The sequence below is a fragment of the Bombina bombina genome, chromosome 3 (assembly GCF_027579735.1).
Source record: "Bombina bombina isolate aBomBom1 chromosome 3, aBomBom1.pri, whole genome shotgun sequence".
Taxonomy (NCBI): domain Eukaryota; kingdom Metazoa; phylum Chordata; class Amphibia; order Anura; family Bombinatoridae; genus Bombina; species Bombina bombina.
The window spans coordinates 1,026,592,165-1,026,619,428 of NC_069501.1; the positions used below are offsets into that span (position 1 = coordinate 1,026,592,165).

General features: G+C 39.9%; 1 protein-coding gene across 3 annotated transcripts in view; it reads right to left on the reverse strand.

Annotated features, from left to right (window-relative positions):
* The window catches only part of SLC11A2 (solute carrier family 11 member 2), a 192,752-nt gene that overhangs the window by 17,717 nt on the left and 147,771 nt on the right, over positions 1-27,264 (reverse strand). For all 3 annotated transcript variants that reach the window (XM_053708216.1, XM_053708217.1, XM_053708218.1), the window contains exons 13-15: positions 11,289-11,438; positions 10,841-10,914; positions 9,436-9,589 (exon numbers count right to left, since the gene is read on the reverse strand). In XM_053708216.1, the coding sequence (XP_053564191.1) occupies positions 9,436-9,589; positions 10,841-10,914; positions 11,289-11,438 (378 nt within the window). The remainder of the gene's footprint in view (positions 1-9,435; positions 9,590-10,840; positions 10,915-11,288; positions 11,439-27,264) is intronic.

Here is a 27,264-nt window from a genome sequence, read left to right on the forward strand (position 1 = left end):
ATAAATTTTGTTTTTATTGCCTATGTTCTATCAGAATAACAAACATAGTAATTTGTGACGTGCCGGGATCGGAATGCGATGACGCGGAGGATCGCATGTGCGGTATTTGCGGTCAGATTAGCAAACGGAACGTCACTTCCGTTTGCTGATCTGATATGTTTGCTGTTCTGTTAGAACACCTGTTTTATATGTGTCCCTAATTGTCCTCAGCAGGGGTGGTAGATGAGTGGAAAACAAAAGCTATTGCTTTATATGAAATTATTCCTATGTGGTCACTCAGGCAATTGCCACCTGTAGTTTAAAAGGGCCATTAAACTGCTGGGCACAACTACTCTAGAATGGCTGATTCTCACTATGGTATTGCTTTGCCTCCTGTTGCTGCAGCTCTCTTTAAAGCCGTGCTACTAATTTAACCCCTGAAAAGTTATTTTACAGTGAAACTCCGCCTCTTTGTACTGGGCACGGCCATCTTGGAACACAAATATTCTCACAGCCAATGACAGAGCAAGTGTGCATTTACATAGCAATGAGGTGTTGTCAACTGTTTTGACAACTGTATAAAGTGCTTCTGGTTAGGGAGCATGATACAAAGCAGGAGATGTACATTTGTGTAGCAGCTGCATTGCTATATATTATTGTTTCGGTTTTTTAAAAAAACAGAATTTATGCTTACCTGATAAATTACTTTCTCCAACGGTGTGTCCGGTCCACGGCGTCATCCTTACTTGTGGGATATTCTCTTCCCCAACAGGAAATGGCAAAGAGTCCCAGCAAAGCTGGTCACATGATCCCTCCTAGGCTCCGCCCACCCCAGTCATTCGACCGACGGACAGGAGGAAATATATATAGGAGAAACCATATGGTACCGTGGTGACTGTAGTTAGAGAAAATAATTCATCAGACCTGATTAAAAAACCAGGGCGGGCCGTGGACCGGACACACCGTTGGAGAAAGTAATTTATCAGGTAAGCATAAATTCTGTTTTCTCAAACATTGGTGTGTCCGGTCCACGGCGTCATCCTTACTTGTGGGAACCAATACCAAAGCTTTAGGACACGGATGAAGGGAGGGAGCAAATCAGGTCAAATAAACGGAAGGCACCACAGCTTGCAAAACCTTTCTCCCAAAAATAGCCTCCGAAGAAGCAAAAGTATCAAATTTGTAAAATTTGGCAAAAGTGTGCAGTGAAGACCAAGTCGCTGCCTTACATATCTGATCAACAGAAGCCTCGTTCTTGAAGGCCCATGTGGAAGCCACAGCCCTAGTGGAGTGAGCTGTGATTCTTTCAGGAGGCTGCCGTCCGGCAGTCTCATAAGCCAATCGGATAATGCTTTTATGCCAAAAGGAAAGAGAGGTAGAAGTCGCTTTTAGACCTCTCCTTTTACCAGAATAAACAACAAACAAGGAAGATGTTTGTCTGAAATCTTTAGTAGCCTCTAAATAGAACTTTAGAGCACGGACAACGTCCAAATTGTGTAACAAACGTTCCTTCTTTGAAACTGGATTCGGACACAAAGAAGGTACAACTATCTCCTGGTTAATATTTTTGTTAGAAACAACTTTAGGAAGAAAACCAGGCTTAGTACGCAAAACCACCTTATCTGCATGGAACACCAGATAAGGAGGAGAACACTGCAGAGCAGATAACTCTGAAACTCTTCTAGCAGAAGAAATTGCAACCAAAAACAAAACTTTCCAAGATAGTAACTTAATATCTATGGAATGTAAGGGTTCAAACGGAACCCCTTGAAGAACTGAAAGAACTAGATTTAGACTCCAGGGAGGAGTCAAAGGTCTGTAAACAGGCTTGATCCTAACCAGAGCCTGAACAAAAGCTTGAACATCTGGCACAGCTGCCAGTCTTTTGTGTAGTAAGACCGATAAAGCAGAGATCTGTCCCTTTAGAGAACTTGCAGATAATCCTTTCTCCAAACCTTCTTGAAGAAAGGAGAGAATCTTAGGAATTTTTATCTTATTCCATGGGAATCCTTTGGATTCACACCAACAGATATATTTTTTCCATATTTTATGGTAAATTTTTCTAGTTACAGGTTTTCTGGCCTGAACCAGAGTATCTATCACCGAATCTGAAAACCCACGCTTTGATAGAATCAAGCGTTCAATCTCCAAGCCGTCAGTTGGAGGGAGACCAGATTTGGGTGTTCGAATGGACCTTGAACAAGAAGGTCCTGTCTCAAAGGTAGCTTCCATGGTGGAGCCGATGACATATTCACCAGGTCTGCATACCAAGTCCTGCGTGGCCACGCAGGAGCTATCAAGATCACCGAGGCCCTCTCCTGATTGATCCTGGCTATCAGCCTGGGAATGAGAGGAAACGGTGGGAATACGTAAGCTAGGTTGAAAGTCCAAGGTGCTACTAGTGCATCTACTAGAGTCGCCTTGGGATCCCTGGATCTGGACCCGTAGCAAGGAACCTTGAAGTTCTGACGAGACGCCATCAGATCCATGTCTGGAATGCCCCATAATTGAGTTATTTGGGCAAAGATTTCCGGATGGAGTTCCCACTCCCCCGGATGAAATGTCTGACGACTCAGAAAATCCGCTTCCCAATTTTCCACTCCTGGGATGTGGATCGCAGACAAGTGGCAGGAGTGATCCTCCGCCCATTGAATTATTTTGGTCACTTCTTTCATCGCCAGGGAACTCTTTGTTCCCCCTTGATGATTGATATAAGCAACAGTCGTCATGTTGTCTGATTGGAACCTTATGAATTTGGCCTTTGCTAGTTGAGGCCAAGCTCTGAGAGCATTGAATATCGCTCTCAGTTCCAGAATGTTTATCGGGAGAAGAGACTCCTCCCGAGACCATAGACCCTGAGCTTTCAGGGATTCCCAGACCGCACCCCAGCCCACTAAACTGGCGTCGGTCGTGACAATGACCCACTCTGGCCTGCGGAAGCTCATTCCCTGAGACAGATGGTCCAGGGTCAGCCACCAACGGAGTGAATCTCTGGTCTTTTGATCTACTTGAATCATTGGAGACAAGTCTGTATAATCCCCATTCCACTGTTTGAGCATGCACAGTTGTAATGGTCTTAGATGAATTCGTGCAAAAGGAACTATGTCCATTGTTGCAACCATCAATCCTATTACTTCCATGCACTGCGCTATGGAAGGACGAGGAACAGAATGAAGCACTTGACAAGAGCTTAGAAGTTTTGATTTTCTGACCTCTGTCAGAAAAATCCTCATTTCTAAGGAATCTATTATTGTTCCCACGAAGGGAACTCTTGTTGACGGGGACAGAGAACTCTTTTCTTTGTTCACCTTCCATCCGTGAGATGTGAGAAAGGCTAGAACGATGTCCGTATGAGCCTTTGCCTTTGACAGGGACGACGCTTGTATTAGAATGTCGTCCAAGTAAGGTACTACTGCAATGCCCCTTGGTCTTAGAACCGCTAGAAGGGACCCTAGCACCTTTGTGAAAATCCTTGGAGCAGTGGCTAATCCGAATGGAAGAGCCACAAACTGGTAATGTTTGTCCAGAAAAGCGAACCTTAGGAACTGATGATGTTCCTTGTGGATAGGGATATGTAGGTACGCATCCTTTAGATCCACGGTAGTCATAAATTGACTTTCCTGGATGGTGGGTAGAATCGTTCGAATGGTTTCCATTTTGAACGATGGTACCCTGAGAAATTTGTTTAGGATCTTCAAATCCAAAATTGGTCTGAACGTTCCCTCTTTTTTGGGAACTACTAACAGATTGGAATAAAATCCCATTCCTTGTTCCTTTATTGGAACTGGGTGTATCACTCCCATCCTTAACAGGTCTTCTACACAATGTAAGAATGCCTGTCTCTTTATTTGGTTTGAGGATAAGTGAGACTTGTGGAACCTTCCCCTTGGGGGTAGTTCCTTGAATTCCAGGAGATAACCTTGAGAAACTATTTCTAGCGCCCAAGGATCCTGAACATCTCTTGCCCAAGCCTGAGCAAAGAGAGAAAGTCTGCCCCCCACCAGATCCGGTCCCGGATCGGGGGCTACTCCTTCATGCTGTTTTGTTAGCAGTGGCAGGCTTCTTGGCCTGCTTACCCTTGTTCCAGCCTTGCATTGGTTTCCAGGCTGGTTTGGGTTGTGAGGCATTACCCTCTTGCTTAGAGGATGCAGAATTAGAGGCTGGTCCATTTCTGCGAAAGGGACAAAAATTAGGTTTATTTTTAGCCTTAAAAGACCTATCCTGTGGAAGGGCGTGGCCCTTTCCCCCAGTGATGTCTGAAATAATCTCTTTCAAATCAGGTCCAAATAAAGTTTTACCTTTGAAAGGAATGTTAAGCAATTTTGTCTTGGATGACACATCCGCTGACCAAGACTTTAGCCAAAGCGCTCTGCGCGCCACGATAGCAAACCCTGAATTTTTCGCCGCTAATTTTGCTAATTGCAAAGCGGCATCTAAAATAAAAGAGTTAGCCAATTTAAGTGCGTGAACTCTGTCCATAACCTCCTCATATGGAGTTTCTCTACTGAGCGACTTTTCTAGTTCCTTGAACCAGAACCACGCTGCCGTAGTGACAGGAACAATGCATGAAATTGGTTGTAGAAGGTAACCTTGCTGTACAAAAATCTTTTTAAGCAAACCTTCCAATTTTTTATCCATAGGATCTTTGAAAGCACAACTATCTTCGATAGGAATAGTAGTGCGTTTGTTTAGAGTAGAAACTGCCCCCTCGACCTTGGGGACTGTCTGCCATAAGTCCTTTCTGGGGTCGACCATAGGAAATAATTTCTTAAATATAGGGGGAGGAACAAAAGGTATGCCGGGCTTTTCCCACTCTTTATTTACTATGTCCGCCACCCGCTTGGGTATAGGAAAAGCGTCGGGGGGCACCGGAACCTCTAGGAACCTGTCCATCTTGCATAATTTCTCTGGAATGACCAAATTGTCACAATCATCCAGAGTAGATAACACCTCCTTAAGCAGTACGCGGAGATGTTCTAATTTAAATTTAAATGTCACAACATCAGGTTCAGCTTGATGAGAAATTTTTCCTGAATCTGAAATTTCTCCCTCAGACAAAACCTCCCTCATGGCCCCTTCAGATTGGTGTGAGGGTATGACAGAACAATTATCATCAGCGTCCTCTTGCTCCTCAGTGTTTAAAACAGAGCAATCGCGCTTTCTCTGATAAGTAGGCATTTTGGATAAAAGATTTGCTATGGAGTTATCCATTACAGCCGTTAATTGTTGAATGGTAATAAGTATTGGCGCACTAGATGTACTAGGGGCCTCCTGCATGGGCAAAACTGGTGTAGACACAGTAGGAGATGATGTACTATCATGTTTACTCCCCTCATTTGAGGAATCATCTTGGGCAATATCATTATTTGTGGCAGTACTGTCCTTACTTTGTTTGGACGCTATGGCACAATTATCACATAAATTTAAATGGGGAGACACATTGGCTTTCATACATATAGAACATAGCTTATCTGAAGGTACAGACATGTTAAACAGGCTTAAACTTGTCAACAAAGCACAAAAAACGTTTTAAAATAAAACCGTTACTGTCACTTTAAATTTCAAACAGAAAACACTTTATTACTGAATATGTGAAAAAGTATGAAGGAATTGTTCAAAAATTACCAAATTTTCACCACAGTGTCTTAAAGCCTTAAAAGTATTGCACACCAAATTTCAGAGCTTTAACCCTTAAAATAACGGAACCGGAGCCGTTTTTAAATTTAACCCCTATACAGTCCCAGATATAGTCTTTGCTAAGACCCAACCAATCCCTGAGGGGAATACGATACCAAATGACGCCTTCTAAAAGCTTTTTCAGAGATTCTTAGATCCTCACACATGCATCTGCATGCCCTGCTCTCAAAAAACAACTGCGCATTAATGGTGCGAAAATGAGGCTCAGTCTATGACTAGAAAGGCCCCCTGACTGAAAAAGGTGTCCAATACAGTGCCTGCCGTTTTATAAACGTTCCCCAAGATTATAAATGCCAATTATTAGCCTAAATCTGAATAATATGCACAAATAAAGCAATCGATTTAGCCCATAAAAATGTCTACCAGTTTTTTAGCCCATAATAAGCCCTTTATTCTGTTTGTTTTTGACTAAGAAAATGGCTTACCGGTCCCCATGAGGGGAAATGACAGCCTTCCAGCATTACACAGTCTTGTTAGAAATATGGCTAGTCATACCTTAAGCAGAAAAGTCTGCTAACTGTTTCCCCCAACTGAAGTTACTTCATCTCAACAGTCCTATGTGGAAACAGCAACCGATTTTAGTTACTGTCTGCTAAAATCATCTTCCTCTTACAAACAGAAATCTTCATCCTTTTCTGTTTCAGAGTAAATAGTACATACCAGCACTATTTTAAAATAACAAACACTTGATAGAAGAATAAAAACTACATTTAAACACCAAAAAACTCTTAACCATCTCCGTGGAGATGTTGCCTGTGCAACGGCAAAGAGAATGACTGGGGTGGGCGGAGCCTAGGAGGGATCATGTGACCAGCTTTGCTGGGACTCTTTGCCATTTCCTGTTGGGGAAGAGAATATCCCACAAGTAAGGATGACGCCGTGGACCGGACACACCAATGTTGGAGAAATATATTTTGTGTAACTGTAAAACTGTGTAAAAAAAGCAAAAAATGTAAAGCTCACGATGTACCATCCACTCTAACTCCAAGCAAATGATACATCTGTAAAGAAGTAGGCAACATTACAGATCCGAGTGAGCACTGCTTCTTGTCACAGGCTGTGAGAATACCTGAGTAATTTGGACGTTGTGCGAACAACCTATATAAAGTGCTATATACATAGTTAGCAAAGTACAGGGCAATGTGTAATATGTAATCTGTACTTACCGCAATTCGAGCTTGCAGGGCTAACATAGTCTGTAGGCTGGTACAAGATACTGTATGTTATGTAAACTGTGCAACTGTATGTGCAACAAATACTTTTTTTTTACAGTCGGGAACAGTAGGTACTGTACATAATCCTAACTTAGGCTACTCTGTAAACTTCTTTTTAATTTTAACCTTTACTCTTTTTAAACTTTTTTTGTTTTAACACACAATTTAACTAAGAAGAGCAAGATCACCCCCATCACTGCTTCCTCATAGTATTCCACTGTAATAAATTCAGGATTTTCCCTTGCATCTTCAGTATTCTCTCTAGCTCAAGCAACTCTTCATTAGTGAGCTCCTCAGGTAACACCTCTAGGAGGTCTTCAATATCCTCCTCATCTATGTCAAGGTTCAGGCTGTTTGCCATTTCAACAACATTTCTTTTCATCTTTAAAACCTCCTCATCTGTTTCAAAACCTTTCACATCCTGCACATACCGCTTCAGTATTTATTTCCATATTCCTTTCATGCATTTTGTGGCCACATCATCCCAGGCCCAAGCAAGGTTCTTTATGCAGTGGTATATGTTGAATTCCTTCCAGAACTACATCAGTGTCTTGTCGGTGTTATCAGTTGCAGCAATAGCCTGGGCAAAGGTCTTCCTCAGGTAGTAGGCCTTGAAAACTGAAATGACCCCCTGATCCATTGGCTGGATTAAAGAGGTGGTGTTTGGTGGGAGAAACACCACTTTGATGTTGCTGTGAAGGTCACCAATGAAAGGGGGATATCCTGGAGCATTGTCTATAATCATTACAATCTAGAAAGGTATTGCCTTATTGTAGGCAGTACTTCTCCATTTCCCTGGCATAGCAATCAAGGGAATCCTGGAAAAGCACTTGTGTCATTCAGGACTTTCTATTGGACCTGTAATAAACAGGTAAGGTGCTAGGGTTTTCACTGTGCCAAATAACAAAATGCTTTCATTTGTAGCCAGCAACTTTGCCTCCTAACACAGTCACTCTGTCTTTAAAAGCCTTAAAGCCTGGCATTTATTTAGTATCCTTATGGATGAAGGTTCTCTCAGGCATTCGTTTCCAGAAAAATGCAGTTTATCCACATTAAAAATGTGCTGGGGCAAATAATCTCCTTCTACAATTAGCTTATCAAGGGTTTCAACAAACTCTTCTGCAGCCTTGCTCTCAGCACTTGCAGACTCACCACTCACTTTCACATTATGCAGTGAAAAACGTTGTTTGAAGTGCTTGAACCACCCAGAACTAGCACTAAGCTCAACATTGTAGTCAGGCCCTGCTTTTTCTTTAAGCATTTGGAATAAGCTTAGTGCTTTAGCAGTGATAGTCAGTGTGCTCAGAGGGATTCACTTCTGAGTCTAATTCTCAATTCATGTCATTTGCAATTTTTCCATATCAGATATGGGCCCCTCTCTCATTTTTGTAAGCCTTGTAGCTTTCAGTGGAGCTGATCCTTTAACAGCTTTAATAATTCTTCTTATTCTTAAGGATTTAATTACCTTTTGTTATACTTCCCAATCTATACTCTCTTTCTTTGCCTCTTGCTGCTGTCATCAGAAGACCTTTATTTTTATTTTTATTTAGGGGCCATTCTACTATACTTTGCTGCACATTAAAAGCGTTACCGGTACTACATTTGCTACATCCAGCTGTGCGATCAAGATTTCTGATCTCTATTGACCGCGGGCGTATATGCAGTTGGTCGTTGACCGAACGGTCGTTATGCGACGCATACCAGTATGAACAGGAGGAGCTTCATCTGACACCTTTAAAGGGACAGTATACACCAATTTGCATATAACTGCATGTACTAGACACTACTATAAAGAATATGTACAGATACAGACATAAAAATCCAGTATAAAACTGTTAAAAACTTACTTAGAAGCTCCCGGTTTAGCTCTGTTGAAATGTTTAGCTGGAACACCCACTGAAAGTGGCTTTATAGCAAAAGAGCAGACACTCCCCCTTCCTCTGCATATGAAAATACTCTTTACACACACAGGAGCAAGCTGGAGTAGGTAGACAACAGTCTACTTCTAAAACTTTGGGGCTTGGTTAGGAGTCTAAAAATTGGCTCAATGTTATTTAAAAATAAGCAAAACTATACTTTTTTTTAAAAAAAACAACCTGTATGGGCTATATAAATGGCTCATCATCAAAACATTTATGCAAAGAAAAATCTAGTGTATAATGTCCCTTTAAGATATTAAAATAGAAGAACTGATTTGTTAAGAGCTGCAGGAACAGGATGCAGAGCAATAACATAGTGGGTAGCTACTATTCTTTTGTAGTTGTGCAAAGCAGTTTAATGTCCCTTTAATATGTTTTTGAAAAATGGTGGAGTATTTAATATAATTTAAAGGTGGTTTGGGGATGTTTTTTCTCTTCTTGTGTTCTCTAATGAAAAGCAAGATACTCTCCCTGCACATTATTCTGCCTTAAAATAAATCATTTCCAATATGAATATATAGTACAGGTAGTAACAACATGGTCATCATCAGGATGATATAAACGTCAGTGGGAACATTAGCACCGTACCACAGGTTATACATACAGAAAGGATATTTCATACGTACCAAGTATGATACAAAACATAAGTAGACAACTGATAAAATCCCGGCTCCAATATAAAGTGCCAAATGTCCTAGAGCAGAAACGTATACTACCACAAAGTACATGTTTATGGCGCAAACGATAAGTATAAGGACGCTTCCGGCGATCTTCCAGCCTCTGTAACAGTAGAGCAAAAGTTTAGGAATACTTTTTACAATAACTTGTAACATGCCTGTAACCCACTATGCATATTCTAGTAAGCTTTGTACTTGACCAACCCAGTTCTAACATGTGTGAGACAGGAATGATAACACAACCTACCACAATATACTCAGCAGATCGTGTGCACAGCAAGAGTTCTAGCCACAAACACGTGTATATTGCACAAATGTTCTCACACAAATCTGAAATGCACTAATCTGCTATTGAAATTCAGCCTTCATGTCTAAGCATACTGCAGTATGTTTGTCTCATCTACATGCAGCGCACATTGGTGAGTTCATTATACATACAGCCTCTCACAGATCACAGCAAACATAAAAAATTAAGTCATACAATGTTAAACAACTTTCCAATTTACTTCTGTTCTCAAATTTGCTTAGTTCTCTTTGTATCTTTTATTGAAAAGTAAAACTAAGTAGGCTCATAAGAGCTCAGGAGTGTACACGTGTCTTTAGTATTCCATGGCAGCAGTGTTTTGCAACATTATTACTAGCTTTGTTATACAATGTCTCAAACACTGTTGCCATAGAGTAGTAAAGACACGTGCACACTCCTGAGCTCTTATGAGCCTACTTAGTTTTACTTTTCAATAAAAGATACAAAGAGAACTAAGCAAATTTGAGAACAGAAGTTTAAAACTGCCTGCTCTGTCTAAATCATGAAGGTTTAATTTTGACTTTACTGTCCCTTTTAGATGGTTTTCAGAGGGTAAATTCCCTGGACTTCTGTGAAGTGTAAAAACCCTACACTTTTGCTAGTGCTTTAAAAACCTTTATTGTCGATGAAGATCTTTTACACTGCTGCATTTACTTACAGTCTATCCCTATATAAAGTAAACTGCACTTTCATTAAAAGCCCTGTAAAGTAAATTTATAGATCAGACGTTAAGCATTTTATTGCAAATAAAATCTTCATACATTAGCATTAATAGAACTTAAAATGGTCTTTTTGCTAACAAAATGTACAGGTACATTGATAAGCCAAGTAGGATTTTTGTTCCTGGTCTCCTTTGCTGTAGCCAGTCAGACACAAAAGCCGTCTGAATACGTAATAAACTGTAAATATTTTTATTATGGCAAACTAAATGTTTTGTGGTGATTTAAGTTTATGTTTAATGCCCCTTTAAAAACACATTTTAAGCAAATGAGACTTGTAATGCAATTTATATGAATATTATGATGCTCTAGCATGTTTTTGACTACTTACAAGCCATTTGCAAATTCACTCATCACAGACGGAAGACTGGTGAATGTTAGAATCGGTATCAGAGCAAAAGGAAGCTAGAAATGAAAAGAAATAAAAACATATAAATTGTGTTCCCCAAACACAGTGAATAATTTACCAAACGCAGCGATACTTCATCACCTTCATTTGTACTTCATGTTTTGGAGCACTTAAGAGATTGAGACACTTTACTCGCACAATGAAAATCTCTATTCTACTTGCTGATAAGCAAACAACTGTGTACATGCTGGCTTTTACTATACTGAAGTTTTATTATATTCTACTAGATTGAAATATGTGTTTTAAACTCAGAGGGAAACACACTGTCAATGGGAAAATCATATGACAAATCTTATAATGGATAACTAGCTAACATGTATCTCTTTCCGTTTATGTATTGTAGACATCAAGATGAAATACAACATCCCACCTGCAAACTCTGAAGCACGTTGAGGAAATCATTCATCCCTGTAAGACGTTCAACATCCTGAAAAATGGCCACTAGCAGTGTGGGAGTGATGGCAATAGTTCGTGTCAGGACCACACGAGCAAAGCGTGACCACTTCAGATTCAGAAAACCCTATGAACAAGAAAAGAACAATGATAAGTATTATGCATTACATCATAGTGATATGAGGCACAATAGTGTCAGCTTCAGTTTGTAAACATCCAAGCTAGGAGTAATAAACTAGGGATCAAATTAGATAATGGTAAATTGGGATATTCATTCTATATTCTTAACCGTTGTAGTTAACTAGCAGTGCTCAGTAAATATCACAATTAACTCATTTATCCAACCAGACCTTGTAAGATAAGTCCATTATTCTTCACAATCAATGATCCTGTAACCAAGTAATTTAGTTGTTGTGCCAGGTCAAGACCAGAAGCTACTGTGGACATATAAAGGATCACTTATTTCTTGCTGCAAATGCTTTATTCCACACTTATGCTACCTTGCGTTATTTGCATATGCTTTTAGCCAGATTATCTATTGCTGGACTTGCTCAATGCTGAAATTTCCAAAATAAACATCTAAGTGAATAAACCCAATAAACAATCTTATTGCTTAGGACATCTGCTTCACAATACTGAATATCTGGAACATAATAGTAAGAGAATGTTTTTTTTAGGTGAAATCTGCTCAGCTGATGTTGTCAGACACCTTTTTTCATGCAGTCTTATAGTTATAAATCCTCCAAGATGACAGAGCAAAACCTTCATAATGTCAGACTGAATCCAGACACAACAGTCAGGTATTTATAGCACAAAATGATGCTCTAATTTCCACAAAAAATTACTGGCAGAGTGGTCTCCTGGTTACCTTACTCAACCCACCATCTGGTGTTTTTGATAATTATAGTTAATTTTGGCTGTAGGAATCTCTACACTTGGAAGTACCTGTGCTTCACTAACTACCACTTGAAGATTTAACAGTGCTATATATATAGTTTCAAACAGTTTCAGTTTGTGCCCCCTATAACTATGTATAACATCACAGTTGTTACTGATTGATTACTATTTCTTAAGCAACCAATAGGGTTCAAGTACTGCTTTTAAATATTGGCGTTTTTTTGTATAGAATCACTGTCTAAGATTAAGGCCACTGGCCGAAACATGTCAGACATTTCTATTGAATCCTGTTAATGCTTTTAAGATTTGACCATTAAAATTTGGAACTTTTAATTTTATAACGTTTGGCTACTCGCTCCTTTATTTCTACAATTGAATTTCCCTTCATGAGTAAGCCTGTCAATTAAGCAAAGCAGTGGAAAGCAAGGCGGTTTCTCAGCCTTTTTGGTTCCCTTTACCTTACACTGGAGCACCCTCTGGATTGCAGGAGCAGATTGATACACGTCACGGACGTCTCCTGCGTGTCTTGTGGTTGAAGCCTGAATCTGTGTGCTGAAGTCTGAGCCTGGTTCTCAGAAGCAAAGTTCATAGAAGGTGTGGAGGAAGCAGCTTGACCGGTCTTCCTGGGGTGCGGCGGTGGCGGTACCAACAGGCGGACATTTGGTGAGAGCAAGTATTACCCCTCCTTCCACAATCGATTACCGTTTGCTATAGCGCTTACAGCGTTACACAGGCTGCCTCATTTACCATCAATCTGTTTTGTTTTGACAAATGACTCGAGCTAACAACTAACTGTATCCTGAACTCTCCTTTGTTTCTTATATATATATATATATATATATATATATATATATATATATATATATATATATATATATATATATATATATATATATAAAATCTTGGGTTGAGAACCCCCCAAACAAAGGTTCTACTGTCTCTTGTGAAACTGGAATGAAAAAAAAAACATGTATAGTGTAGAGCTGTAACCATCAAACCAGTATTAACATACAATCTCTTGCATTGCAAATGTTTGACTGTAAATCTTGAAGATCTTGAATGATCTGGATGGATGGGATCTGATAACATTTGAAAGCCATGTTTCCTAAAGAAATCTCAACCTGCCTCTAATAGGAAGAAATCAGTTAGGCTCTCCTAGATGTTGCAAATTTTTCTTGGAGGATCTGGACATATCCAAACCTTACTGATCAACTAATTATTCCTGACACAAATATTTTATAATATCTTTGAAAATAGATGCGGGTCTATGCCATTTCATTAGTAGAGCTGTGTGGCTTTTAGTGGAGTTTTTACGCTTAAGGCCAGTCCATTTGAAAACATCTAGCTATTGTTGACTGTCAAGTGGCTAAGCATCACTTTACCTCCAACAAAATTTTTCTCAGAGACAATTTGACAGCTGCCATATAAATGTCAACCTTAAAAAAAATGATGATGCGGGGCGTGTCTGCACAGTGATCCAATGCGGTCGAATCGCTAAGAGTTCCTGCTGAGACTCCACTAAACCGCCGTTTTAAGGAGTAGCATCACAGCAAACATCACCTTATCAACCCTCTAAAGCACCATACTACGTAAGGACAGTAAAAAAAATCTTAAAATAAGCTGTGTTTTTTAAACCGGAGCCCATGAAGCAGACATCAGAGGCCTAGGGCGGCGGCCTATTATAGGCGGCGCTACCCCCCTTTGGTGACCCAAGGTACTTAGATACATCTAAAGCTAGCAATCCTGCAAAGACCATCCCAACTTTGTTCATAAAATAGAGGTCCTGTAATAGTAAAGTAGAAGCCTAAGATCAAACAAAGAAAATTGCCAAGTAACGACGCCATCACACGGATCCTAAAATGGCTGCCACAGAAGACATAAAATTTCAAGCAGATATTAACAATCACTGGCACAAATTTGAGGCACTATGCCAGAAGTTGATATATAATGCCCCGTTAGACTATCTGATGAGCAAATACTATGCTGCCCAAGAAACTACTACAACTACAGGCAAACTGCCGAATGCTCAAATTGATGCATCAGACCGCATACAAAAAAGGCCTCAACATACGGAGACAGCCTCTATTTTATCGCATGACCTATTTCACAACGAGAAACCACTGGAGGAGTCAGAGGGCTCTCTTGCAATACCGCCAAAGTTACTTACCATATTAGACACGGCACAACAGAATAAAACACTGTAGGATGTACAAGATACACCTCTATGGATGGAAGAATATTTGGTACAAGCTGCAGCTGTCTGGGAGTTTATGGGTGGCTCTCGCCGGACTGCAGCTGGAAATCTGATGCACATACCATCCAGGATCATAGCAACTCACGATGACCGAAAGGACACCTACGGCCGAGCTGAGGTACTCTATCCAAGACAAGACAATTCTAATCTTAAGAACACTACATGAATCTGCCTTGCGATCCTGTCTCTCCATAGCATATTCTAAGAAACTGTTACAAAGAGCGTATTACCCTCCACTACAAGTCAAGTCAGGGGGCTAAATACACATTAAAACCCTAAATTCATAGTTTTCTTTATATTATGGGGACTTGGACAATAATTGTTTTTTCTTTAATAGGTTTCATACATATTAGCTTGTTCAAATATAAATGTTTAGTTGAACCTTTATTTACTAGCAGGATGTGTTTTTCTGTTATTGTTCCATATACTATTGTTGTAATACAGTTATAAACATGGGGGCATGCCCATCACTTCACATTTCATTATGTTTACACAGCAAACTAGGTTTCTAATGTATCTCTAGCAAGCTATTAGATAGGCTTAGTGTGACAGCTATCTCTCTGGTGGCCAGCGGTTGGGGCTGCAAGGAGAATAGTTAAGATAAACTTTGCATACCTAATAATCACTAATGACCTAACATACAGAAACTAGGTTATGAAATAGTTTCTATCTATTATGTACTTCCAGTTATGCCCCCAGGACTCTACCAATATGTCTAACCCTTTTTATGAGACACTTTGTCACTGTAGCGTACAGTGACTTTACTTATCATACCACCAGACATAACACATCCAATTCATTCAAAAGCCTTAGGTCTAAGCAGGAAGTTGTAATATGAACATGGTCAAATTTAGTTGTGGTTTCCATTTAGCATGCTACATAACATGTAAGTTGCATATCTAAGTTTTTCCTTTTTCTTATTTTATTTCAATGCATATTGAGTTTTCTTTCCAGCTTCATATTAACCCCAGGACTCAGACAAGATCTTCTCATTTGGTCCATGAGTGACCTAACTTATTGACATGGGGGGGGGGGGGAGGACTATAACACATTCTATGTAATTCTTTTCAGATATGATGTGAATATCGGGTACAATGTTTATAACAGGTATGATGTATACCTTTTGTCCTCGTGCTGTAGTATTAAAAATTCCAAACCACTGGCCACCTCTCTACAAATATTCTGCACCATAGGACAAAACTGAAGATGCGCTTTCACTGAGAAATACAAGTGGAGCACCACATAGCGTACTCTCCCATGAACCCAAAAGGAATTGTAATCACATAATTTATGACACCAAACAAATGGTGTCTTTGTGCAAACTGAGGTTGCCAGGTTCCCCAGCTAACTCACTTCCTACAAACAGCAGATTCTTGCACAGACTAAAAGTGAATGTAAACTTTGATGAAATAGTGCCCGGCTTTTAAAAATACTATTAAAAACAGGGGCACTTTCATTCATCAAAGTTTGCATTGCAGCGGATTTTACAAATACTTGGCTACAGCCAGGAGCAAAGCTGGCGTCTTTTTATAATGGAAAAAAAAAAACAGTTTTGGCTGTTTGTGAATGAAAAATAGTGCACCAAGCATAATAATGCTATAAACACTGTTAAAATGTGTTCCCCAGCCTAACCGGAGCCTGCACTACTGAACTGCATCATGCACTAAGCTATTGCCAGTTCTCTTAAAGGGCCATACACATAATTCTTAGAAGTACTCAAATAAAAAAACTTAAAGCTGCCAGAAGCTTAAAAGGGTCAGAGGCTTCCCTATGCTTGTAGAACTGTTAGGGATATGATATGGAGACAAACATTGTGTCATGAGGGGAGCAGGTTAAGTTCCCTGGCTATGTTGTACCTGTGCAATATAAAAGTAGGATAACAGCACACCTTTCAAGTGGGGCAAGTAGCCAAGTCTCAATAGTACTACCAAAATACAAATGTAAAAACAATGTTTCAAGTCTGCAATGAGGACAAAGCCATTCCATTCCATATATATCATGGGGTATTCTGTAAGTTGACCTTTGATCTTTCAGACATAGCTGAAACTGATACATTAGACCAGTGGCTGCCATAGGGGGTGCTAGTAGGAAAAGAGTGGAAGAGGATGCTAATGGACCCTCCAAGTATCATCATAATGTGTTATTCTTTATCCTAGTTGCGCAAAGCAAAACAACTTTCTCACTTTGAATCTGAAGTTTTACTACTCTTTGCCAAGACTTTGTCAAGGATTTGATTTCTATGATAATTCAGGTTTATCAGCAACTTACACTTTTTCTCACTATAATAAATTGCAGACACTTGTACTTTAGGCTTGCATTCTTTGTTTTACCAGTTCAGTACATTAACATTTATTAACATTAACTGCACAGTTTAGCATCATTGTGTAGTAGCAGGAAACACAGCAAAGACCAGTTGTATTTGACTGAGTAGCTTTGTACACAGTCAACCATCTAAGGTTCTTCTGTCGTCAGAAATAATCTGGTGATGCACTACATAACACTTTGGTAAGAAGATAATTCTTTCTATAAAGTTGATTTAATTGGTACAGTAGCAACCTCTATTCTCAAGCAATTCTTATGAGGCCAAGAAGAAAACTGTGCTCCAGACAAATACATCTACTCCAGATCTCTTAATATGGCGATGTAAGACCACTGCTAAGTTACATAAAACCAGAGATTGGGAAACTGGTATCACCTCATCAAGCCCATCCATCGGAATAACAGTTTTTTAACATTTAAGTAATTATAAAAAGAAAATGTATGCTTACCTGATAAATTTATTTATTTTTTGACACGATGAGTCCACGGATCATCTTAATTACTAATGGGATATTGACCTCCTGGTCAGCAGGGGGCGGCAAAGAGCACCACAGCAAAGCTGTTAAATAGCTCCTCCCTTCCCTCCCACTCCAGTCATTCGACCAAAGTTAAGGAAAGAAAGGAAAAAAACAAGGTGCAGAGGTGTCTGAAGTTTAAAATAACCAACACCCTGACTTACAAGAACAGGGCGGGCCGTGGACTCATCGTGTCAAAAAAGAAATACATTTATCAGGTGAGCATAAATTTTCTTTTCTTTTTTATGACATGATGAGTCGACGGATCATCTTAATTACTAATGGGATTCAATACCCAAACTAGAGTACACAGATGATATGGGAGGGACAAGACAGGGAACCTAAACGTAAGGCACCACTGCTTAAAGAACCTTTCTCCCAAAAGCGGCCTCAGCCGTGGCAAAAATGTCAAATTTGTAGAATTTTGAAAAAGTGTGAAGAGAGGACCAAGTTGCAGCCTTGCAAATCTGTTCCACAGAAGATTCATTTTTGAATGCCCCTGAGGAAGCAACAGCCCTTCTGGAATGAGCCGTAACTCTCTCAGGATGCTGCTGTCCAGCAGTCTCATAAGCAAAACATACGATACTCTTCAGCCAAAAAGAAAGATGTTGCCGTAGCTTTCTGTCCCTTACGTTTTCCAGAGAAAATCACAAACAAGGAAGACGACTGACGAAAGTCCTTAGTCGCCTGCAGGTAAAACTTTAAAGCCCGGACCACGTCCAAACTGTGCAGAAGTCGTTCCTACTGAGAAGAAGGATAAGGACATAAGGAAGGAACAACAATCTCCTGATTAATGTTCCGATCAGAAACCACTTTAGGAAGGAATCCTAATTTGGTACGTCAAACTACCTTATCTGAATGGAAAATAAGATAAGGAGACTCATACTGTAATGCCGAGAGCTCTGACACTCTCTGAGCGGAAGAAATAGCAACAAGAAATAAAACTTTCCAAGACAACTTAATATCTAAAGAATGCATGGGCTCAAACGGAGCCCCTTGAAGAACTTTGAGAACTAAATTAAGACTCCATGGAGGAGTAACTGGTTTGAATACAGGCCTGATCCTGACCAAGGCCTAACAAAAAGCTTGTACATATGGGACATCCGCCAGACGTTTGTGTAACAAAATGGATAAAGCCGAGATTTGACCCTTAAGGCGAACTTGATGATAATCTCTTCTCCAAACCCTCTTGAAGAAAGGACACAATTCTAGGAATCCTAACTCTACTCCACGAGTAGCCCTTGGATTCACACCAATAGAGATATTTACACCAAATTTTGTGTTAAATTCTTCTAGTTACAGGCTTACGAGCCTGAATCATGGTCTCTATGACTGAGTCAGAAAAGCCCCGCTTGGATAAAATTAAGCGTTCAATCTCCAAGCAGTCAGCTTCAGAGAAACTAGATTTGGGTGAGGAAAGGGCCCCTGAATCAGAAGGTCCTTCCTCAACGGAAGTCTCCAAGGTGGCAGAGATGCCATCTCCACCAGATCTGCATACCAAATCCTGCGAGGCCAGGCCAGTGCTATGAGGATCACAAGGCCATCTCCTGATTGATTCAAGCAATTACCCAAGAAAGAAGAGCAAACGGAGGAAATAGGTATGCTAGACTGAAGGTCCAAGGGACCGCCAGAGCATCTATCAGTTCCACCTGTGGGTACCTGGAACTCGACCCGTATCTCTGGAGTTTGGCATTCTGTCGGGATGCCATGAGATCCAATTCCGGCTGACCCCACTTGAGAATAAAGCTGGAGAACACTTCCGGATGGAGTTCCCACTCTCCCGGATGAAAAGTCTGCCTGCATAAGAAATCCGCCTCCCAATTGTCCACCCCTGGGATGTGGATCGCCGACAGACAGCAAGAGTGGGTTTCCGCCCACTGGATTATTTTGGTTACTTCAGTCATCGCTAAGGAACTCCTCGTTCCTCCCTGATGATTGATGTAAGCTACAGAAGTTATGTTGTCCGACTGGAACCAGATAAACCGGACCGTGGCTAACTGGGGTCAGGCCAGAATAGCATTGAAAATCACTCTCAGTTCCAGAATGTTTATAGGAAGAACAGACTCCGACCAAGTCCAAACTCCCTGAGCCTTTAGAGAGCCCCAGACTGCTCCCCACCCTAGAAGGCTGGCGTCTGTTGTCACAATCACCCAAGATGGTCTGCGAAAGCAGGTTCCCTGGGAGAGATGCTCCAGAGACAAAACCATTGGAGAGAATCCCTAATCTCTTGCCCCAGCAGTAATCGAGGAGACAAGTCCACATAATCTCCTTTCCATTGCCTGAGCATGTTTAACTGCAGAGGTTTGAGATGGAACTGAGCAAACGGGATGATGTCCATTGCCGCCACCATCAGCCCGATTAACTCCATGCACTGAGCCACTGACGGCCGAGGAGTGGACTGAAGGACTCGGCAAGTATCGATAAACTTTGATTTCCTGACTTCTGTCAGAAAAATCTTCATAGACAGGGAGTCTATTATGGTTCCTAAGAAAGTTATCCTTGTATTTGGGACTAAGGAACTCGTCGTAGGAAGGCCAACACCAAGTCCGTGTGGGATCTTGCTAGTTGAAAGGATGGCGCCTGGACTAGAATGTCGTCCAGATAGGGCACCACTGCAATGCCCCGTGATCAAAACCTGTGACAACAGAGAAAAAAGGGGCGCCTCATAGAACAGTAACGTCTGCACAAGAAGAACAGAAGCAATCACAAACTCCAACCGGGAGGGTACTCACATAGAGAGCGGCACAACAGTGTGCCTCACAACGCAAGACGGGACCTCAAGTCGTCCGACAGGCGAATGCCTAGGATACTCCACGTGGGTTCCAGTAGCCAATCGGCAGTCACACAGGAGCAGACGTCACTGTGGGAGCGGTCCAAGTGATAGCCAATCTCAGTGCTGCAGACACGGAAAGCTAAATGACAGTTCACTGCGAGCAGGGTAAAAATGCAAAGTACGTAGAGCAGGTACTAATAAAAAGTCAACAATTTGGGGCGGAGTTTGGCCACGCCGGGACATGGCCGCTCTGTGAGTTAGCTCCGTGAGACCGGAGCTCCAAATCAGCATAAGTAGTAGCGGAGGACTATATAAATGCCTACAGCCGGTGGGGGAAAGCTCAAGGACTGCAGCGGCTAACATCAAGCGATCTATAAGGTCTCTGATCGCTTTATTTAAGGAGGAATCCGGCGCGCAAGCTGCACAAACTGACCTGCCGCCGCCATCTTTAATAGCCCGCATCATGAGGCAGCCGGAACGCCGCAGCTAAAACCAGCATCAGGTGCAGTCAAATCACAGTCAAATGCACCTCACACCTATGCCTCTAAATATATAAGATCCGACCATAGATATATAGTCAGAATAGGGCAAGCCTTTATTAATTACAATTGTAGCACACATCGTGCACTGCGCAGCTGCACATGATATTTCTAGTGTCTAGGGGATAATATGCTACAATAAACCAATCCTCTACACTGACCTGCATTGACCAAAACATGAAGTGAATACTTTAATAAGTTAAGCAACTGTATTGTGGGGATAATTATCTTTTAACAATTTCACAGTTGTTATGGATCTGCTTGATGTAGCTAATTAAAAAGTGGAGTAGGAATACAGAAGATAATGTAAACATCGCCTTGCATATCTATTTTATTTTTTACTCTGAAATAAATGGCCCTGACACATCTGAAATCCTGAGGGGAACTTTAATGCAATAATAAATAGGAGACAAAATAAAAACAGCATAATGTTTTGAACACATAATAGTGCTACTTCTACCACGCAGCCTAGCATCTGCTTGCAAAGCCTCATTATCATAGCAAGAGCCCCATCTAGTGCCTCAAAAAGGGAATTACAACTTCTAATTGTTTTAATCTCTTATAAACACAAAAATGACATCAAGGAGACAAACAAAGCCTGAAAAGTCCCTTAAACCTCATAATACTACTCCTGTATCAGTCTCAACGTTTTTCCAATCCCAAGAAAGGGAGAGCCCGGGGCAGGAGCCCTCAAATACAAAACTACCTGACAAAATAACAGCACCAGCAAATCCTATGGCGGAAGTACAGCAAGACCAGTTATCACAAATCCTATCTAAAATGTGCGAACTCCCATCTAAAACAGATATAGATTCTTTGAAACACCTGATCAAAACGGAGATCTCTGAACTTCGAAAGGATATAACAGACATAGGTTACAGGGTCGAAGCTCTAGAAACTATGCAAGATGAAACAATGAAAGACATCAAAGATATCACTGAACACCAAGAACAACAATCCTCCCTGATACAGGATTTGAATGACAAAATTGAAGACCTGGACAATAGAGGCCGCAGGAATAATTTGAGAATTAGAGGGATCCCTGAAACGATAGAATCAGGAGATTTAGAAGACTATCTGCAACTTCTGTTCCACTCTCTCTCAGGGTCACCAGAACCTGCAATAACAATTCCAATAGAGAGGGCTCATCGAGCTCTAAGAGCGAAACCCCCAAGTCAAGCACCACCTCGTGACGTTATTATGAAATTCCTTAATTTCAAAGATAAAGATACTATCTGGCAGCATTTCAGGGACAACCCCAACTTCAAATTTCAGGATCATGAATTACAAGCATATTTGGACTTGAGCCCCCTCACGTTACAGAAAAGAAAAGACTCTAAATTTATCACATCTGTGCTGCAGAAAAACAACATAAGATATCGTTGGGGATACCCATTTGGTCTAATTGTGTTCTTGGATGGCAAAACATGGATATATAGAGGTCTGAATGACTTGGACTCTTTTTCTAAAGGTCTCAATCTGACATTCCCTATTCCCACAGAACAAAACAACTCAATGGAGTCACAGGGCGGATCTTCTCGTTGGAAAGAAAGGCGCCCAGAGTGGGCTACAGTTCAACGTCGAAAGAGAAACTTCAAACAGAAGATAACCCAATTAGATTTGAACTCTGAAACTGTTACCTGAAACTCTGGAGAGTCTGGAGATGTAATAGAAATCACTTAATAGCTCCCCGAAAGGGCAGCAAGTATCCTTTAAGTTTTTTTTTTTTTTCTCTTTTTTTTTTAGCTGTGCTACATTATTTGTGTTCCATGTTTGTTATTTATTTTTTAGGATTGTTAAATGCCTTTTTTTTTTGCAGGTTTATTTCAATAATACTTTATGTTGTCTATGGTAAAGGTCTAGACAATCAAAACACAAGTGGTTATAGGAAGTTATGGAAAAGACTAGAGACAATTCTGTTACCACTTAAATAACTCATGTGAGGACAGCCTAGTTTATTCTAGCCTATCTCGGCTGCGCTGCATTGTCTATACCTTGTGAAAGTTTTTTACTATTAGAGAAGTTATATTCTTTGACTGTTTGAAAAGCAAAAACTAAGTTGACCCTTTGTTGAGTGAAATGTTGTTTAAATGTAATTGTTTTTCCCATCTCTAAGGTATCTAATAGTTTGGAGGCTTATAATAATATTTATTTGAAATATATCCTCAATCCTCTTATTACCTCTTAATTGGAAGTCTCCGGTACAACACCCCTTTCCCACTCCATTTACCTATGCTCATTTTCCTCTCTTCTCTGTTTACGTATTACTTTCTTTTCTTTCTTCTTCTGTTGATGGCTGTTCGAGAGAGCGTAATTGCCTGCATAAATGATCACACTCATCCACGACACACTACTCTTTGCCTACAAAATAACACACTCCCACTTACTCATAACTCAACATGACAAACAAACAAAGTAATCAGATTAAGGTAATATCTATTAACTGTAAAGGCCTTAATTCCCCTATGAAGAGAAATTCTGCCCTTCATGACTTTAAACAAACAAAAAGTGACATTGTGATGTTACAAGAAACTCACTTCAAAAGGGGTAGGGAACCTCAAACATTTAAATTTAAGTTCGGTCAAAGTTTTTACTCGTCCAACCTATCTAAAACTAATGGAGTAGGGATACTGATAAAACACAATGTTCCATTTCAGGAGATTGCAACCCACAAAGACAAAGAAGGTAGATTTTTAGCAGTGATAGGCACATTATATGGAAAGATTGTGACATTGGTATGTATATATGCCCCAAACATTAACCAGCACCGTTATATCAAAAACATATCTAATACACTCCTCGATATTACGAAAGGCTCTTTAATAATTGGAGGTGACTTTAACGTACCACTTGACCCATCCATAGATTGCTCCACCCAGTCAACCTCTATCCCCTTAAAAAGAATAAATACAATTAAACAATGCTTACGAGACATAGCGGTACATGACGTGTGGAGGACTCTCAACCCTTTAATAAAAGATTACACTTTCTACTCAGCCCCACATAAACTGTTCTCCAGGATAGACTACATACTTATGGATGTCACTAGTTTTTCATTTGTCAGACAGAGTAAAATTCTAACCTGTACGTGGTCTGACCACTCTTACGTGAGCTGTGACTTAAAATGGCCTGACATTCCAAATAAACACTTCAATTGGAAGTTTGATCCTTCACTACTAGATGATTCTCTGATAACTGAGAAGCTGGGGAAATCTATAAAGGAATACTTTGAAATCAATATCTCCCCTCTCATAGACAATAGAATATCCTGGGAAGCTCACAAAAGCGTAATACGGGGTGAATGTATTAGCCTCCAAAGCATGCTGAACAAACAAAAAAGAGCTAGATTAGAAGAAACATTAAATCAAATAACTATTCTGGAATCCCGACATAAACAAAACCCTGAGGATAATCTCATTCTTGGAGAATTACAATCTAAAAGACAAGATATGAATGCACAATTGTTGCATATCTATAAACGTAAAGCCCTTCAACTTAAACAAATTTATTTCGATAGCGATAATAAGAGTGGTAGGTTTCTGGCGAGAAAATTACGTAGACGAATTAACAAGACTTTTGTCATGTCCATTAAAAACGCAAAAGGTTCCCCTTGTTTAGGTACAAAAGCTATAGCAAAAGCGTTTCGGGACTACTTTGAAGGACTATATAATCTTACTGAATCTGACCCCATAGCATCTACACATGATAAATCTCTCAAACATAAAATAGTAACATATTTGGATGGCATTGGGATCCCTTCATTGTCAAAAGAACAGCAAGAACACTTAGATCGACCAATCCAAATTGAGGAAATAACCAATGTTATAAATCACTTACCTAACGGTAAAGCTCCTGGCCCGGACGGATTTACTAATCTCTATTATAAAAAATATCACTCCCTATTGACTCCCCACTTATGTAACCTCTATAACGGAATAGATAAAAATAACCCCTTTTTAAAACAATCATTGGAGGCCACAATAGTTTTACTTCCCAAACCAGGGAAATCTCCTGATCAGGTTATAAACTTCAGACCAATCTCCCTTTTAAATACAGATTCGAAAATATTTGCTAAAGTCTTGGCTAATAGAATATGCCCGCTCTTACCTCATCTTATACACGGGGACCAAGTAGGCTTTATTATGAATAGAGAAGCAAAAGACAACACAATCCGCACCTTGCACCTAATACAACACACTTTAAATACCAACACTCAATCGGTTTTGATCTCCACAGACGCAGAAAAAGCGTTCGATCGCGTAGATTGGACGTTCTTATATCATTCTCTAGAGCGTTTTGGTTTTGGAGAAGGTGTCTTGGGAAAGATATTTGCTCTGTATAATAATCCAAGCGCCCGTATCCTAGTAAACGGTACTCTCTCCGACTCTTTCTATATTAAAAATGGAACAAGACAGGGGTGCCCCCTGTCGCCCCTATTATTTGCATGTGCCATTGAAATTTTAGCCATAAAAATCCGGGAAAATAATGCTATTAGAGGTATTTCTCTCCAATCAGACGTATATAAACTATCTCTTTTCGCGGACGATATTCTCCTCACACTCACTAACCCAAGCATGTCAATCCCAGAATTAATGAGAGAGTTTGATGATTTTAGACATATATCTAACTTTCTAATTAATTTCTCAAAGTCAGAAATCATGAACCTTAACTTAAGTCAGACAGAACTTCTCCAAACACTAAAAATCTGTCCATTTAAATGGCAAACCAATGCTATTAAATATTTGGGGATAATGTTGACACGACATCACTCAGACTTAATTACTCTTAATTATGATATCCTCAAGAAAAATATAATAGCTGATCTAAGCTCGTGGAGATCTAAGCGTCTTAACTGGCTGGGGAGAATGGGGACTATAACCATGAACGTTTTACCTAGACTATTGTATCTTTTTCAAACCGTTCCAATACCCCTCCCTCCATCCTACATACCTTCCCTACAAAAAATCATTAATGATTATATATGGGATAGAAAGCATCCACGAATTAACAAAACATTAATGTGCCTTCCCAAAATATCGGGGGGATTGGGTGTACCAGACTTGGTAAAGTATAGACAGGCGATATTCCTTCAAAGAATAGTAGATTGGCACACTAATTATAAAAACAAAATATGGGTTAAGATAGAACACCAAATAGGCTGCCATCATCATTTAGGCTCCTTGTGTTGGACAGAGCAATCTGAAAGAAGGACAAAGCTAATGGACAACTATATAATCGTAGAAACTTATAAAATGTGGGATAGACTGATGACTGTGTACCCATTACTTTCCTCCAAACCCTCACCCCTAACACCACTTCTAGGGAACCCAGAATTCCTTCCAGGTCTAGAAATGAATAAACTAAATCCTTTAGATAGGCTAAGTAATTTACCCTTTTATATCATCACTGAGGCTGGGTCATTGCAATCCAGATCGAAGCTCATAGAAAATAACCTACATGTTTTTCGTAATTGGTACTTCTACTTGCAAGCTCACTCATTTCTCCAATGTCATAAAGGAAAAAATAATTTGACACGTTCCCCAACAAACTTTGAAAAATTATGCATTTCAGAATCCCCTACTAGACACACCCTATCTATAATTTACAACATACTGCAACAGGTCCCGATAGGCACAGAATATCACTATATGAAAAGTTGGGAAAAGGAACTTAAAATTAATATACCCCCTAGAGATTTATGTAAAATATTTAAAAGAACCATGAGAGCTTCTACATCGGCCAAAATATTAGAAATCAATTTTAAAATTTTGCACCGCTGGTATTACACCCCTGCACGCTTAAAGATATTATACCCACAAAGATCTGACTTATGCTGGCGATGCAAAAAAGAGGTCGGGAACATGGGACATATTTGGTGGAGTTGTAGCAAAATCACCCCCTTTTGGAGAGATGTAGTAACACATACAGAAAAGATACTAGGATCAAACATCCCATTAGACCCTATACTGTGGCTTTTAAATAAACCTCCCAAACAATTACCTGCAACACGCCTAGCTTTATTTCAAATCATCTCTAATAGTGCCAAAGTACTAATTGCACAACATTGGAAGCAAGAACAAATCCCCTCTATAGCTCTATGGGTGGACACTATACATAAAACCCTACAGCTTGAGGAATTCCACTATATGAAAATAATGAAACAAGACTTCTTTCATAAGATGCTTTTTATTTGGGATGAGTACATATATAGCAAATACAATAAATGAAGTACGACATGGGATACATATCTTGGATGTAAGTGTGAACAAGCTACTTAAATTAGGTACTGCGCTTTATCGAATAGCCATAAACTTTGTCTCTCTACATTTCTTTTCTTTTTCTAACTGTTTTCAAAAAAAAAAAAAAAAAAAAGAGGAGGTTAAAGTACCCACTTTTGGTCATGTCATCATTAACGGTCATAATATGTAATATTGTCTATAAATAAGATGTGATGTAACATGTCCACACAATGTAAATGCAACAATGTTTAATGCTACCTCAATAAAAAACATTTAAAAAAAAAAGTCAACAATTTATTGAGACCAGAATATAAAAGTTTAAATACAGTGGTTTAACTGGTTTAACACAGCAACGCGTTTCTCAACTATACAGGACGTTTCATCAGGCTGTAACTAACAATTAAAAACTTGCTCTAC